Genomic DNA, 13,731 nt, shown 5'->3' with positions numbered 1-13,731 from the left:
GGCAAATGACGGAGACTCCTGTCTTAAAATGCCATTGTCCTCCTCGTAAGCAGAGATACAGGACCTTTAAAGGGACGGTTTTCAGCCTCATGGCGTTGTTGTTTCACTGCAGACGATAGTTCTGATCGGTCCCGTCTTGGGGAAGACGATCCCTGGTGACCTGCACGGGGACGATTTCTGCTGCGCCATCTCCTGTGGCACAAAGAAGGCAGGCCACTCCCCCGCCCTCCCCCACCTGCCGGAGGCAGGGATGCAGGTGGTTGTAATTCCCAAAAAGACGGGGAAGTTTTACAAAGAAAACATTTTTACCCTTTTTCCTGTTTCCTCTGTTAACAGTGAGAGCCCATCCTGGGCAGAGGCGCAGTTACAGGGGAGATTTCCTGGACCCTCTAGTAAAGCAACTGTCAAGCAGACTTTGGAATTTGTTACTTCTTTTAAAGTTTCTCTAGGGAGACACAAGACAGAATGTTATAGGCAAAGAGAGAGGCTTCAGGTGACACACAACGTCTTTGTTCCAGGCTGAGTCCCTGCCCCTGTCGCTTCCTGGCATCACCTGCCTAAGGCTCGCAGTTCTGGGTGTTTCGTGGGCTGCGCTGGTCACCACGGGCATAGTGCTGGAAACCGCTGCCTGTGTGGCTCAAGGGTCCCCTCCGCTGCTTCTGTGGCCCAAGAGTCCCCTCAGCCAGCCGAGAGAAGTGCTTGGCTCCTGCTGGGAGCTGGTGCAGCTCAGGGCCTTCTGCGCGGCGCAGGGAGCTCCTCCGAATGGAGAGGACGCTGCCTGGACTTTGGAGGGAGATGTGAATATTGTATTCCCTCAGGGGACATTTTATTTTACCACAAGTTCTTTTCAGAAAAGTTAACTAGTATCTGAACCTTTTTGTGAGATTCAATTTCCCTCTGCTCCTAAGATGATGAAAATTAGTTTTGAATATATGAAATAAAGTAAAATAATTTCACATTTCTTAAAACTTTCCTGTAGACAGTGCATGGCCACATGACTGTGTGCATCTGATCACTGCCACCCTGAGAAGTCACCCCACGGACCCTGGGAGGGGCGGGGGAGCTCAGGAGACAGGGGAGGAGGAGCCGGAACGTGCTCCCTCTGACGCTCTGGGGAGCACTGGCAACGCGGTGCTCCGGGAATGCTTTACGGTCTTGACCCCCGGCTCCTGGACGGCTGCGTATTTACGCTGCCCCCACCAAACAGTTTTGTTTGTTTCACACAGAGTAGCCACTGTTTGAATGACTTGGCAAGACAAGGCAAAGACATGCAGTATTCACAACACAGAATAAGAACATATTTATTCAAATGTGTCAGAAGTCCAGGATTGCGAGCTTCACCACTCAGGGGACACTTTATAACTTCTCCCATTTTCTTTTCAGAACATAAACTGGGGGGGTTCACAGACTCAGGTGGAAAAAACACGTTTATTGTAAAACCATTTCTGGTGATTTCCAGTCTGTATATAATACTTTACAGATTCAATTAAATTTTTAAAATTTTAACTTCCATGTTTACTTGCCTAACACACTAAGTAAAAAGTAACTTTAAAAAGGGGAAAACATACAGCACCAAGTGCTGTCCAGATGGCAATGCCAGCGTGAGCTGGGGACACGAGACCCACACACGCGTTCCACAGACTTCGGGACGGGTGGCCCACGGCTCATGACACACAGAATATGACAAAAAGTGAAATCACAGCTTCAGATGTCATTCAAGCTATCTATATATAAAATACACATTATAAAAAACTTTGCTAAAATAATTTGGAACATTACACAAATGCCCCAAGGCACCTGTCCTAACTCCCTGTGGGTGAAACTGGGCTGCGAATGGAGACACAGGTGTGGAAGATGCCACAGCCCGCAGCTGCTCCCCCGGCCCTGCCCTATCGCTCTCTACAGGCAAGTGACTCGAGATTGATTACGCTGAGCCCGAAATGTGAGTTCCCCAAGTCCACACGTGTTAAAGGCAAGGTCACTTCTAAATATGTAACAAAATTACCTTGAACCTGAGAATGTTGGAAATTAAAAGCACAACACGGAAACAAAAGCAGCCTCTGGCTTCCTGCAGCCCGTTCTGACACGTGACCACATGAAGACAGAGGTCAGCTGCTCAGGATGGGCATTTTCACGCATCTTTGTTTTAAAGAGTAATGCAAGGAGGCCTTCAGTGGCAAGGACTGCTCGTGCTCAGCCTCTCTCCTTCCGGACTCCCCTGTCCTCTCCCCCCCGCTGACTCCCAGGAGTTGATGACAGTGAGGGGCCCAGGTGCACCCTCCGCCAGATGGGGGTCCAAAGCGGGAGGAGGAGGAATTCTCAGGGAGATACCAAAAGGGCCGAGCTAGACTAAGCTGGCCAAAGCAGAAGAGGGTTTTCTAGAATCAGGAAAGGGAATTAGATGTTGGACCCCGAAAGAGGCAGCAGCAGCCGCCCTTCAATTCTAAACCAAGCTACAGGCAACGTTCCTGGAAGCACACCCGTGACAAGCTGTAGCTAAATTTACTTTGGTGGAGAGAGAAAAAAAACAGGCTTGGTTCAAAATAGTGGACCTGATATATCGAGAATTTCCCTTTCCTTTTTAATCCCAAACATTCGTTCAATTTAGTATTCTAATGAATAAGAATTTAGTTTAAATGATTTTTCTAACACTGAGGTTCCCCTCCCTGAGGGTGCAGAGTCTGCACAAGGCCCAGCAGCCTGGGGGCCACTCTGTGTGGGCTGGGTTTGGTTTCCACGGGAGGCACCAAAAGTTCTGCAGCACAGAAGCCTCTGAAGACTGGAAAGAGCTCAACTTTAGTGACTTCTCTTCTTCTGTGGGAAAAAGGTATACTTTGTAGGGTTAAACTCTTCCCAAATGCGCTCAAACTCTTCCAGAAAAAGCCTCACATACTCCTCGTCTTCCATGATCAGGACGTTCTCCCTGTTGTTCTGGATGGCCTGTGTGGTCCAGTTGAGCGAGCCAGTGATGAGCACCTTCTTGTCCACGATGGCAAACTTGTGATGCATGTAGCCCAGGTCCTGGTCGTGTCGCACCTGTATACCTGCAGAAGACAGAAGATGGTTTCGTTCCAGTACCTCCGCTCCCTCAGTGTGCGGTGGGAAGGCCTTCCACAGGGTGGTGGCACTGAGCTCCCAGGGGGCACTCTGGAGAATTGAGAGGCCGGAGCACATGCCACCGGGGAACCGGGTGGGACAACGGCAGGCACCATGGGGTCACCTGCTCCTCACCCTCCAGCAGATCCCATCTCTCCACACACGTGATTGCCTCTGGGGAACAGCCCACCCCTCAGCCCTGGGGTCTGGGTGAGGGCCGCGCCATCGTCGGCCCCACCAGAGGTGACCCGAGCAAAGATGGGGCATGGGGCCACCCTCGCAGCTTCCGGGAGCTGGGCCCACCTGCTGGCACAGCCGCGTAACAGTCCCAGTGTGCAGTGGCTTTTCTGGCTGGTGAGGCAAGAAGGACCCTGACTGACTAAGGAAGTTTTCCTCTTCCTGCTTCCTTCACCAAAGAACCAGTAATGGCTGCTGTCCCTCCTGCTTCAGTTTCCAAATGTCTGCCTTGTTCCCACTGTCCCAGCCCATAGAATGATGTCCGCCTCCATCGTCATCTGCCCAAAGAATGAGTGGACTGTTGGAGACACGGCTTCAGAGTACAAAATATGCTGCATTGGAAGAGAGTTGCCAGATTTATGAAATAAAAATACAGTGTCCAAATTAAATTGGGATTCCAGGCAAACAAGGAGTGATTTTTGAAGGGAACCATGTCCCACGGAGCATCTGGGACACACACGGAACACTACTTGTCTCTGTGAAGTTCACGTAACGGCACACCTGCGCTTCGGCAGCCCTACCTTGGAAAGCAGTGACCCCCTTACCACAGGGGCCCCACACTTCTCACACCCGGTGGCCGCCCGCTGGCTCTGCCTTCCAAATACATCTGAACTCTGGCCACTCCAGACCACCTCTGTGGCCCAGCACACTGCCCGCCTCACAGGAGGAGGCTCAGATGCCATCTGCCCCACCAGCCCTCCCCTCTCAGTTTCCGCCTCCAGCCAAGGAGGACGTCTTGGTGCTCAGGGCATCTGTCCCTGCCGTCCCAGCTACTCGGATGCCTCCACCTTCCCAGGGCCCACTTTCGTCAGCAAGGTCTCTGCCCTGCCCCATGTGGCACTGCCCTGGGCAGTTGTCCCGGCCCAACCCACTTCCTCCCACACCCCAGCCCCTTGCCCTGCTTTACCAAGTCTTCCTCAACCTTAGTGCCCTAAATGAAATAGCCACGATTCGGTCGGCTTCCTGGCTGGGCCTGGCCTTGGGCACTAGGTGTCCCCGAGCACCCGGAACTGATTCTAACAGACACTGGCGCACATCCCCCTAACAGACGCAGGATGCTGACGGTCTCAAGAGGGCAGCCAAGCCTTAGACGGGGCTCGATCTGGGAGCCCTGCAAGATCGTTCCCAAACCCGAGCTTCCGTGATTCCCTCAGCGCTTACCAAATACAGCAGAACTGTCCGTGCCTAGAGGTAGCCATGCTCCCCCCACTAAAATGACAAACGCCCGGAAGGCAACTCTTCAAGCTGCCCGTGAGGGCGGAACGCGCCTCCTCTGCTCCCCGCGTGGGGCGCAACTTACAGGCGCAGCCCAAGGCGCCTGCTCGCGCGGAGCCCGGCCGGGGCAGCCCCACCGACCCGCGAGGGCCGCTCGCTTCCCAGGTGAGCGGCAGGCCGGGCGAGCACAGGGGACAGGGTGGCCGGTTCCCAGGGCTGGATGTGTTTCTCCGTCACTGTGGCCACCGGAATTACCGGGCCAAATAGGTGCCCGTGCGGGCGTGACATTCTGGGCCACCCCGCGCGGCGCTGACCGCCAGGAAGCGAGAGGCGCCGACGGAGGGCGGGACAGGACGGCCAGGCCGCAGGCGGATGCGCGCCCCTCGCACGTCCCACTGCGCTCGGCCGCGCCCCAGGGCTGTGCTCCCCGTCTCCCGCAGCTGGAGAAACAACGCAACACGCTAGCTCCGCTTTTTACGACCTGTTTTCACTCGGGTCAGAGGCAAGAGCCTCCCTCACCAGGCAGGCGCGCCGTTCCCCGGCCCTCGGTCTCCAGAAAGAAGCAGCATCTCGGGCAACTGGCTTCCCTGCCAGGACCCTGGTCACCACCGCGCCGTCTCGCTGTCCCCGGCGCTGGCCCAAGGGAGGCACGCGGAGTTTTTAAGCTTGGCCCTGGCAGTCTGAGCCTCAGGCTGCAACAGTCCAAGACTCTGCCGGACCGCGCTGCGCAGGCGCACGGTGTCCCCAACGCCGGGCACCAGAAGGGGTGGGAAGAAGTGCGGGGCGTCCAGGGACAGGCCACGCGCCCCTGGGAGCCCCCCAGGCCTGCCCGCCGGGAGCACGCGCGCAGAGGGTCGGCTCCCTGGCGCCGGCCTGGCCTGACGCGGGGGCTCCGCATTCTCTGCACAACTCCGACCTCACAAGACCCCGAGACGGATCAGGGGGTCTCGGCCTGTCCCCGACCCTCCCCCGGGGCGGTCGCGCCAGGCCCACCTGCCTTCCGCAGCAGACCGATCTGCGAGCCGTTGAGGGCCATGTAGTCGCAGTCGGTGACGGCCCGCACGCGCACCCCGCGCTGGTGCAGCAGCTGCACGGCGCGGCCCAGCTGCGGGCTGGAGAAGGCGAACAGGCAGAGCTCGAGGCTGGCCCGGGCGGCCAGCAGGGCGCGCAGCAGGCGGCTCAGCGAGCTCTCGCCGTGCGGCAGGCTGCAGGGGCAGCTCGCCGGCGGCCCGGCCGGCGCGCCGGGGGCCCGCAGCAGCGCCTCGGTGCAGGTCACCTGCGACGGGAAGAAGAGCACCTCGCGCCGCGGCCGCCGCCGCCCGGCCCGCAGCCAGCGCAGCACCCACGGCAGCGCCTCCAGGGCGAGTGCGAGGCCCACGGCCGCCGCGGCCGCCGCGGGCGCCAACCGCCTCATGCCGCCGCCTTTCGCCGCCCGGGTGGGAGGCCGCGCTCGGTCCCAGCGCGCTTGCGCGCCGGCCCCTCTGGTCACGTGCCCGGCCGCGCCCCGCCCCCCGAGGCCACGTGCCCGGCCGCGCCCCTCCCCCCGGCCACGTGCCCGGCCGCGCCCCGCCCCCCGAGGCCACGTGCCCGGCCGCGCCGCTCCCCGGAGCCGCCGCCTGCTCTCTCCCGGCGTCCTGCGCCGCCCCCCGCGGGCCGGTGGGCCGCTCGCCCGCACAGCTACTCGCACCGTCCACCCCGCCAGGCCACAGGCCGCCTGCAGCCCCAGCCCCCTGCGGCGGCGCCGGCTTTCCTTGCCGCGAGCTTCAAGAAAGCTGCTCGGGGAGCTCCCGGGTCTGTGGAGAAAGCTGCGCAGGAGGCGAAGGCCCCGCGCCTGCTCCGTCCCCGGCACGCGCCCTTCGGACGGAGCCGGTTCGCGAGCGGAGGGACTGGGACGCCGCTGGGCCCGTCTCTGCGGGCGCCGGGCTGGTGCGGCAGGGACACTCCGCGCCGTGGGCCGGATCCTGGAGCAGAAGGAAGGCGTTGACGGGAAAATGGTGAGGCCCGTATAAATTCTGGAGCTTAACGGTAACGTACCAACGTCGGTTTCTTAGGTTTGACAGACGTGTGATAGTTGACAGTAAGGGAAACTGGAGGTGAGATAAATGGGGACTCTCTGTTCTGTCTTTGAAACTTTTCTGTAAATCTACAACTCTTCCAAATTAAGTTTATTAAAATAGTAAACGTGCACCTTCCATATGATCCAGCCATCCCACTCCCTAAAGAAATGAAAGCATAGATCCACGCAAACATTCGCACACAAACGTAGGTGTGCAATAACCCGAACCGAGAAACAACGCAAATGTCCATCTACGGGTAAATAAACTCTTGTAGATTTATATAATGCAATGCTGTATAGCAATAAAAAGGAATAAAGTGCTGATATACACTACAACATGGATGGACTTCAATTATGCCAGACAAGAAGAGTACGTACATCTGATTCTATTTGTATGAAATTCCAGAGAATGCAAGCTGTAGTGACGGAAAGCAGGCCAGTGGTGCCCTAGCGGAGACGACAGAAGGACAGGAAGCGAAGGGATGGATGTTTATTAGCTTGACTGTGCTGATGGTTTCACGGGTACACACACGCGTCATATTGTATGGATTAAATAAGGGTAATTTATTGTATATCAGTTATACTCCAATAAAATTAAGTACAAAGAAATAGAGCCCTTGGTTTTAAGCCTGGCTTCCCTACTTTGTAGTGGCCTAGGACAAGCTGGTTCATTTCTTCGAGCTTTCCTTTTCTCATCCAAAATGACAAAGAATGAGAAGAAGGACTTTCAGTTATGGCAGTATAAAGAAGCAGTCAGTGCCCCTCTGCAAAAAAACAAACATAAAACTGGGAAAAATGGTCAAAAACAACTATTTCAGGGCAATGTAAATATACCAAAGGCAGACAACAAAATGAGAAGCATTATTTTCAAAAAACTGCTGGAGCTTAGCATAAAGCATCAGGAATGTGTAGCTTTACTGAATGAGGCTGTTCCCAGCCCTCCAGGCAAAAGTGGTTATTTTACCAGTGTGGCTGGCTACAAAAGCCTACTGTCTCAGGTTTTTTTTAGCTTATTCGGAAATAACCCAGACATTTCATGAACATCTCTTATTTAACATAACTTTGAGTTTCAAATTACATGAAAAGTTCATTTATTGACATTAATCCCATTTGCATTTACCTAGTTAATTTATTTTTAACAATTTACGTAGATTACTTATGAAAATAGATATTAGACAAAGTTAGAACCATTTCAAATTATTTCCATCAACCATTTTTATAGCCTGTGAACAGGCATTCACCTAAGTAGGAAACTTAAAGCCAAATGTATATACATACACATATATGTGTATATATATGTATGTATATACATGTATATAAATATATACACGTATAAATATATACTTATATGTTGCTGATAACTCAGAAAATATGGCTGTTTTCATTTAACCAACAATATTAAATTAGTCTTACTCATCAAAAAATTACACAAAGATCATTCTGTTTTAGATTGGGTTTATAGTTTTACAATCTTTGTGTCAAACTTTTACATATTAAGACATCTAATGGACACAAATAAAACTGACTGGTTAAGCCCAGGCAACAATGTATGCTAACAATTTTGAAGACATTTCTATTTTTATTTTACCAATAATTTTAAAGGCAGCTTATTTATTAAAGATTTACTTGAGTCACATAAAAGGTATTTGGGTTAATGTTAATATATATTTCATATTTTATATGAACACTCATTTATCTAATCCAATCGGAATACAATTCCTTAAGGGATTTCTGGTCAACCATGCCAGATTTTACCATGTAGATACAACATACAACATAACGCGTATACATATACATAAATACAGTTAAACAAATACACAGACACACACACACACGAAGATCTTATAGCTTTCATTTTAGAATTTTGGTCATGAGATAGTAATACAGACTCACTAGTTCATAAAAGACATTTGGATCCAAATTATATTTCTGACAAAATTGGGAACTGTTCACATTGCTAAACTTTATGTGCCCTGATAGTTGATCTAATGAAGGCCGTAGATCAAAAATATGATGAAAGCATTTTCCACGGCAGTTTAAAGAAAAAAACTCTTTCACCCCCTTTCTCCTCCTTTTTTCCATTTCAAATTAGATTAGGGTTAAATTTTCAATGTTTATATTTTAGCAAGGACTGGCAGAATTGCATTTAAGAAAACCAAAATCATCAAGTAGCCTTGAATCTATCTTTTGTTTGCCGGTCTCATTTGCTTACCTAGTCAAATGCAGGCAGGGAAGTATTTTAGCAGGGTTTTTTTTTTTTTTTTTTTCTTCCCAACTTTTTCTTTTTGGCCCCTGTGTGGTGGGCAAAACAAAACTTTCATGTTGGACAGATATATACAGATTATATAATATCTTATATTATTATTCTGAGCTCAAGATTTTGACCTGTTTGATCTAAGAGCCTAACTTTTATGAACATTTATCTAGTTCCTTTTCTTTTCTTTCCTTTTTTTTTCTTTTGAGACAGTCTCACTCTGTTGCCTGGGCTAGAGTGCCGTGGCATCAGCCTAGCTCACAGCAACTTCAAACTCCTGCGCTCAAGCAATCCTCCTGCCTCGGCCTCCTGAGTAGCTGGGACCACAGGCATGTGCCACCATGCCCGGCTAATTTTTTCTATATATATTTTTAGTTGTCCAGCTAATTTCTTTCTATTTTTAGTAGAGATGGGGTCTTCGCTCTTGCTCAGGCTCCTCTCAAACTGCTGACCTCGAGCCATCTTCCTGCCTCGGCCTTCCAGAGTGCTGGGATTACAGGAGTGAGCCACTACGCCCGGCCTGTTTGTTTGTTTGTCTTTTTTTTTTTTTTTTTTAGAGGTAAGGTCTTACTCTGTTGCCAAGGCTGGACTACAGTGAATGCAGGGGTGCGATCACAGCTCACTCTAACCTTGAACTCCTGGGCTCAAGCTATCTTCCTGCTCCAACCTCCCAAGTGTCAGGAGCTACAGGCATGCACCACCACACTTGGCTAATGTTTTTACTTTTTGTAGAGATGGGGTCTTGCTATGTTGCCCAGACTGTTCTTAAACTCCTGGGCTGAAGTGATCCTCCTGCCTTGGCCTCCCAAAGAGCTGGGATTACAGGTATGAGCCACTGTACCTGGCCAAGAATTCTAAATCCAGTGAAATGATTCTTCAAAAAATGAAGGTGAAATAAAAATATTCTCAGATAAAAACAGAATTTGTTGATAGCAGACCTGACCTATGAGAAACACCAAAGGAACTCCTTCAGGCTAAAAGGAAACATACCAGATTCATAGGAAAAAATGATAGAATTGGAAATGATAACTATATGGATAAGTATAAAAAATGTGTGTGTGATCCTTTCATCTCTTAATTTCTTTAAAATACATAAAATAATCTCAGACACGGTGTTGCTGGGTTAACACATATAGATGTAATAAGGTATAAAATTAGCAGAAAATATGGAGGAGGAGATTTGTTCAGCAAAAATGAAGGCATAAAAAAGGAACAAAAAGACATGAGGCACTTTATGAATTTAATTAATGCCATTGAATTGTACAATTAAAATCGTTAAAATGGTAAAGTTTATGTTATATATGTTACCACAATGAAAAGTTTTTAAAAAGACAATGAGACATAGAAAATAGCAAAATGGCAGATGTAGATCCAGCCACATTAAATGCAGATAGACAATTCTAAATCACAAAGTAGAGATTATCAGACAGAACAAAAGGCAAGATCAAATACATGCTGTCTACATGACAGACACTTTAGATTCAGAGAAAGCAAACAGGTTGAAAGCAAGAGGCTGGAAAAAGACCCAGCATGCAAACAGCCATGAGAGAACTGGACTGGCCGGACTGATAACATAGACATTAGGACAAGGATTATGACTAGAGGAAAAAAGGAACAGTTCATAATGATAAAAGGGTCCATCTATTAGAAAGATGTACCAGCTATAAATGCATATATACCTAACACTAGGGCCCCAAAACACATGAAGCAAAATCTGACAGAATTGAAAGGAAAAATAGACAACTCAACAATTATTGTTACAAGATTTTTAATACATTAATTGCTAGAATGAGATAGAAAATCAGCAAGGATCTATAAGACTTTTAAGACTACTTACGGCCGGGCGCAGTGGCTCACGCCTGTAATCCTAGCACTCTGGGAGGCCGAGGCGGGAGGATCATTTGAGCTCAGGAATTCGAGACCAGCCTGAGCAAGAGAGAGACCCCATCTCTACTAAAAATAGAAAGAAATTATATGGACAACTAAAAATATATACAGAAAAAATTAGCCGGGCATGGTGGCGCATGCCTGTAGTCCCAGCTACTCGGGAGGCTGAGGCAGGAGGATCGCTTGAGCCCAGGAGTTTGAGGTTGCTGTGAGCTAGGCAGACGCCACGGCACTCACTCTAGCCCGGGCAACAGAGTGAGACTCTGTCTCAAAAAAAAAAAAAAAAAGGACTACTTACAAACTCGACCCAAATGACATACAGAGAATATGCAACTGAATTAATTTTATTTAGCATCTCATCCCCAAACTTGCCAGGCTGAGGTGTGGTCCAGTAAGCCTGCTTCCACTGAACTTGTCTCAAAGTTAAGCAGTGCGCCAGCACACTAGTTATACTTCCAGCAGAGAAAAGCCATGTGCCTGACAGGGAATGGTCCATCTGAACATGATTCCTGGCCCACCTGCTCTGCTGTGAGGCAATCTGTGGAGTTAATGCCATCCGTCTCCTTCCCCTGACTGGCCACCATTTAGGTGCTCTACTTGTGGGAAGTGAGAAAATGTTGACGTGTTTTCACAAACATTATCACCTTTAATTCTCACAATAACCCTGCAAAATGGGCCTTACAGATGAGAAAACTAAATCTCAGAGAGGGTTAGTCACTTGCTCAGGGTCGCACAGCTAGGAAAGCAGGGAAGGATTTGAATTTGAATATTTCCAAAGCAAATATCCAGTCCCCTGCACCCACTCATTTCTGCCTACTTGTTTCCTTGACCTAACAGGAAAGGAGAGTTAAACTTATTCTGTGTAGGCAGCCAAGCTGATCATGTGAGTAGCCAGAAAGCCCCATCCAGCAGAGCCAACTCCTATTGTAGAGGACAGGCTGGAGGACAGTGCCCGCTCTGTTTCTGACAAGCTGTCCTGCTTTCTCCAACCTAACCTCAACTAGGCACATCCTCCTTGTTGCAAAGCTTGGTGGGTGTTGATACTAAAATTAGTAGGCAAAAGTTTGAGGAGGAACAAGATACCTGCATAGTCTCAAAGCCTGGCCTCATAAGATATTAATTATCAAGTGACAAATTGTTTTTATAATGCAGAAACCCAGCAGACCCCATGACCTTAACCATGTGATCAAGGTTAACATCATCCTAAGACCCAGCAGTATCATGTACCCTCTGACATGCCACACTGAGCTGGGCACGGCATCGTTTCCGTGGGATTCTTGTCAAAAATGCATGCCCTCATTCTGTTGGGAGAAAACGTAAGTCACACTCAAATTGAGGGACATTCTAAAAAATACCTGACCACTGCACTTCAAAAGTGTCAGAATCACAAAGACCAGGAAAGCTTGAGGACCTGTCAGACTGGAGCAGACAGAGAAGCGTGGCCGCTCAGTGCAGGGAGTCCTGGAGCAGGAAGGGGCGTTGGAGCTGGGCAGACGCCAACAAAGGCTGCATTTAATGGGACAGAACCAACATGAGCTTCCCGGTTTGGAGAACAAGGTTATGTATGTGTTGCTATTAACATTAGGGGAAGCTGTGTGAAGAGGATACAGGAATTCTCTTTGTAATTTTTCTGTAAGTCTACATTTCAAAGTAAAAAATTAAGAAAAAGTTTGGCAGATGTTAAAGAGATGTGAAATGCTTAAGCATCTAATTGAGATTTACTCCTTGGTAAAGAGTCTTCAGAATTAATTAAGTGGAGAAATTTGGGAAAGATGCTTGTATAATTGCCCAGTAATCTGAACGAATGCTCCAGATTGTTCTTGAAATCTCTAATGTACTTAAGCCCGAGGAAACTCTCACCTGCTTTCCGCACAGAGGGAAGGCCCAAGATCCAGAATTTGTTTCCCATTTCTCCCACTTGGCATGAAAAGCTATAAAAATCACAAAACCCTATTCACTCACAGAGACAGCGTCTGCCCAGGTCTCCCACTCTTCTGCACTTTGACCGACAGGAGCCAGTCTGCAGCTGTCTAGAAACACCAGCCAGTCCACGGCCCTGCCCGCCCATTCTGTCAATGAGATTTACCAGGCACTGGAAATACAGGTCCGGTGGCACGAGTGCAGAGCTGCTCCTGCTTACCCGGGGACTCAGCCACCGGACTGGCTTTGAACACAGGCAACTGTGGTCTCAGAGAACACCACACACTAGAGAAACAGGGGTCTCCACCCGAGACTGCGGACAGTCCTCTCTGCTCCATTCCCCTGATCCACGCAGGCTGGGGGCTGCCCTTCCGCTCCCATGAGAGGACCAAACTGCAAGTCCTACAGTTTTATGGACTTGCCACTGTCACCCAGGTGTGTTTCCGGCCACGATCCTTGCAGACACATTATCATTAAGGGATGAGCCATTTCCTAGAGTTGAACAAAGTGTGAGGCACATGGTTGCAGACACTCAGCAGATGTCTTTGGAGTAAAAGTGTTATCTTCTCTCCACCGTCGACTCCAAAGACGAACTTTGAGGAGATCGTCCGGGGTCACTACAGCAGCATAAACTTCCACACCGCAGGGGCGGCCACTCACCGGTGTTGTTTTAACCAGAACATTTCTGGGGACTGAGCACAAGTAGATATCAGGTACTAAACCAGTAAAACCATGTAGTCAGCAGTTTATAAAAAATATCTTTATTGTGTTCCAATGTTCTTGCATTATACATATACCTAGTTATATTAATATAAACTTAGTCTTCATGTTAAATATAAATTAAACAAACTTAAAAACTATAAACAAATCAGCAAAACTGCCAGAAAATCCCTCCAAGCCATGAATCCTTTTTTTAAAACGTATGATGGCGTGGTGGCACACACGTAGTCCCAGATACTTGGGAGACGGAGGGGGGAGGATTGCTTCAGCCCTGGAGTTTGAGAGTTCAAGACCAGCCTAGGCAACATGGCAAGAGCCTGTCTCTTAAAAAAAAAAAAATATATAT

General features: G+C 49.3%; 1 protein-coding gene across 1 annotated transcript; it reads right to left on the bottom strand.

Annotated features, from left to right (window-relative positions):
• Nucleotides 1-1,527: 1,527 nt before the first annotated feature.
• PLD6 (phospholipase D family member 6) lies at nt 1,528-5,962 on the bottom strand. The gene is made up of 2 exons (XM_069483179.1): nt 5,542-5,962; nt 1,528-3,044 (listed from the first exon to the last, which is right to left on the bottom strand). The coding sequence occupies exons 1-2, from the start codon at nt 5,960-5,962 to the stop codon at nt 2,797-2,799; spliced, it is 669 nt and encodes a 222-aa protein (XP_069339280.1). The 3' UTR covers nt 1,528-2,796.
• Nucleotides 5,963-13,731: the final 7,769 nt, after the last annotated feature.

The sequence above is a fragment of the Eulemur rufifrons genome, chromosome 9 (assembly GCF_041146395.1).
Source record: "Eulemur rufifrons isolate Redbay chromosome 9, OSU_ERuf_1, whole genome shotgun sequence".
Taxonomy (NCBI): domain Eukaryota; kingdom Metazoa; phylum Chordata; class Mammalia; order Primates; family Lemuridae; genus Eulemur; species Eulemur rufifrons.
Note: the sequence above shows the minus strand (reverse complement) of the source record. Positions and strands in the feature narration are given on the sequence as shown.

Bases quoted from the DNA above. Each gene is read 5' to 3' on its own strand.
- PLD6 (XM_069483179.1), bottom strand. From the start codon at position 5,962: ATGAGGCGGTTGGCGCCCGCGGCGGCCGCGGCGGCCGTGGGCCTCGCA. The intron at 3,045-5,541 runs GTGGGCCTGGCG...TGTCTTCTGCAG, and splicing joins CGGTCTGCTGCGGAAGGCAG to GTATACAGGTGCGACACGAC.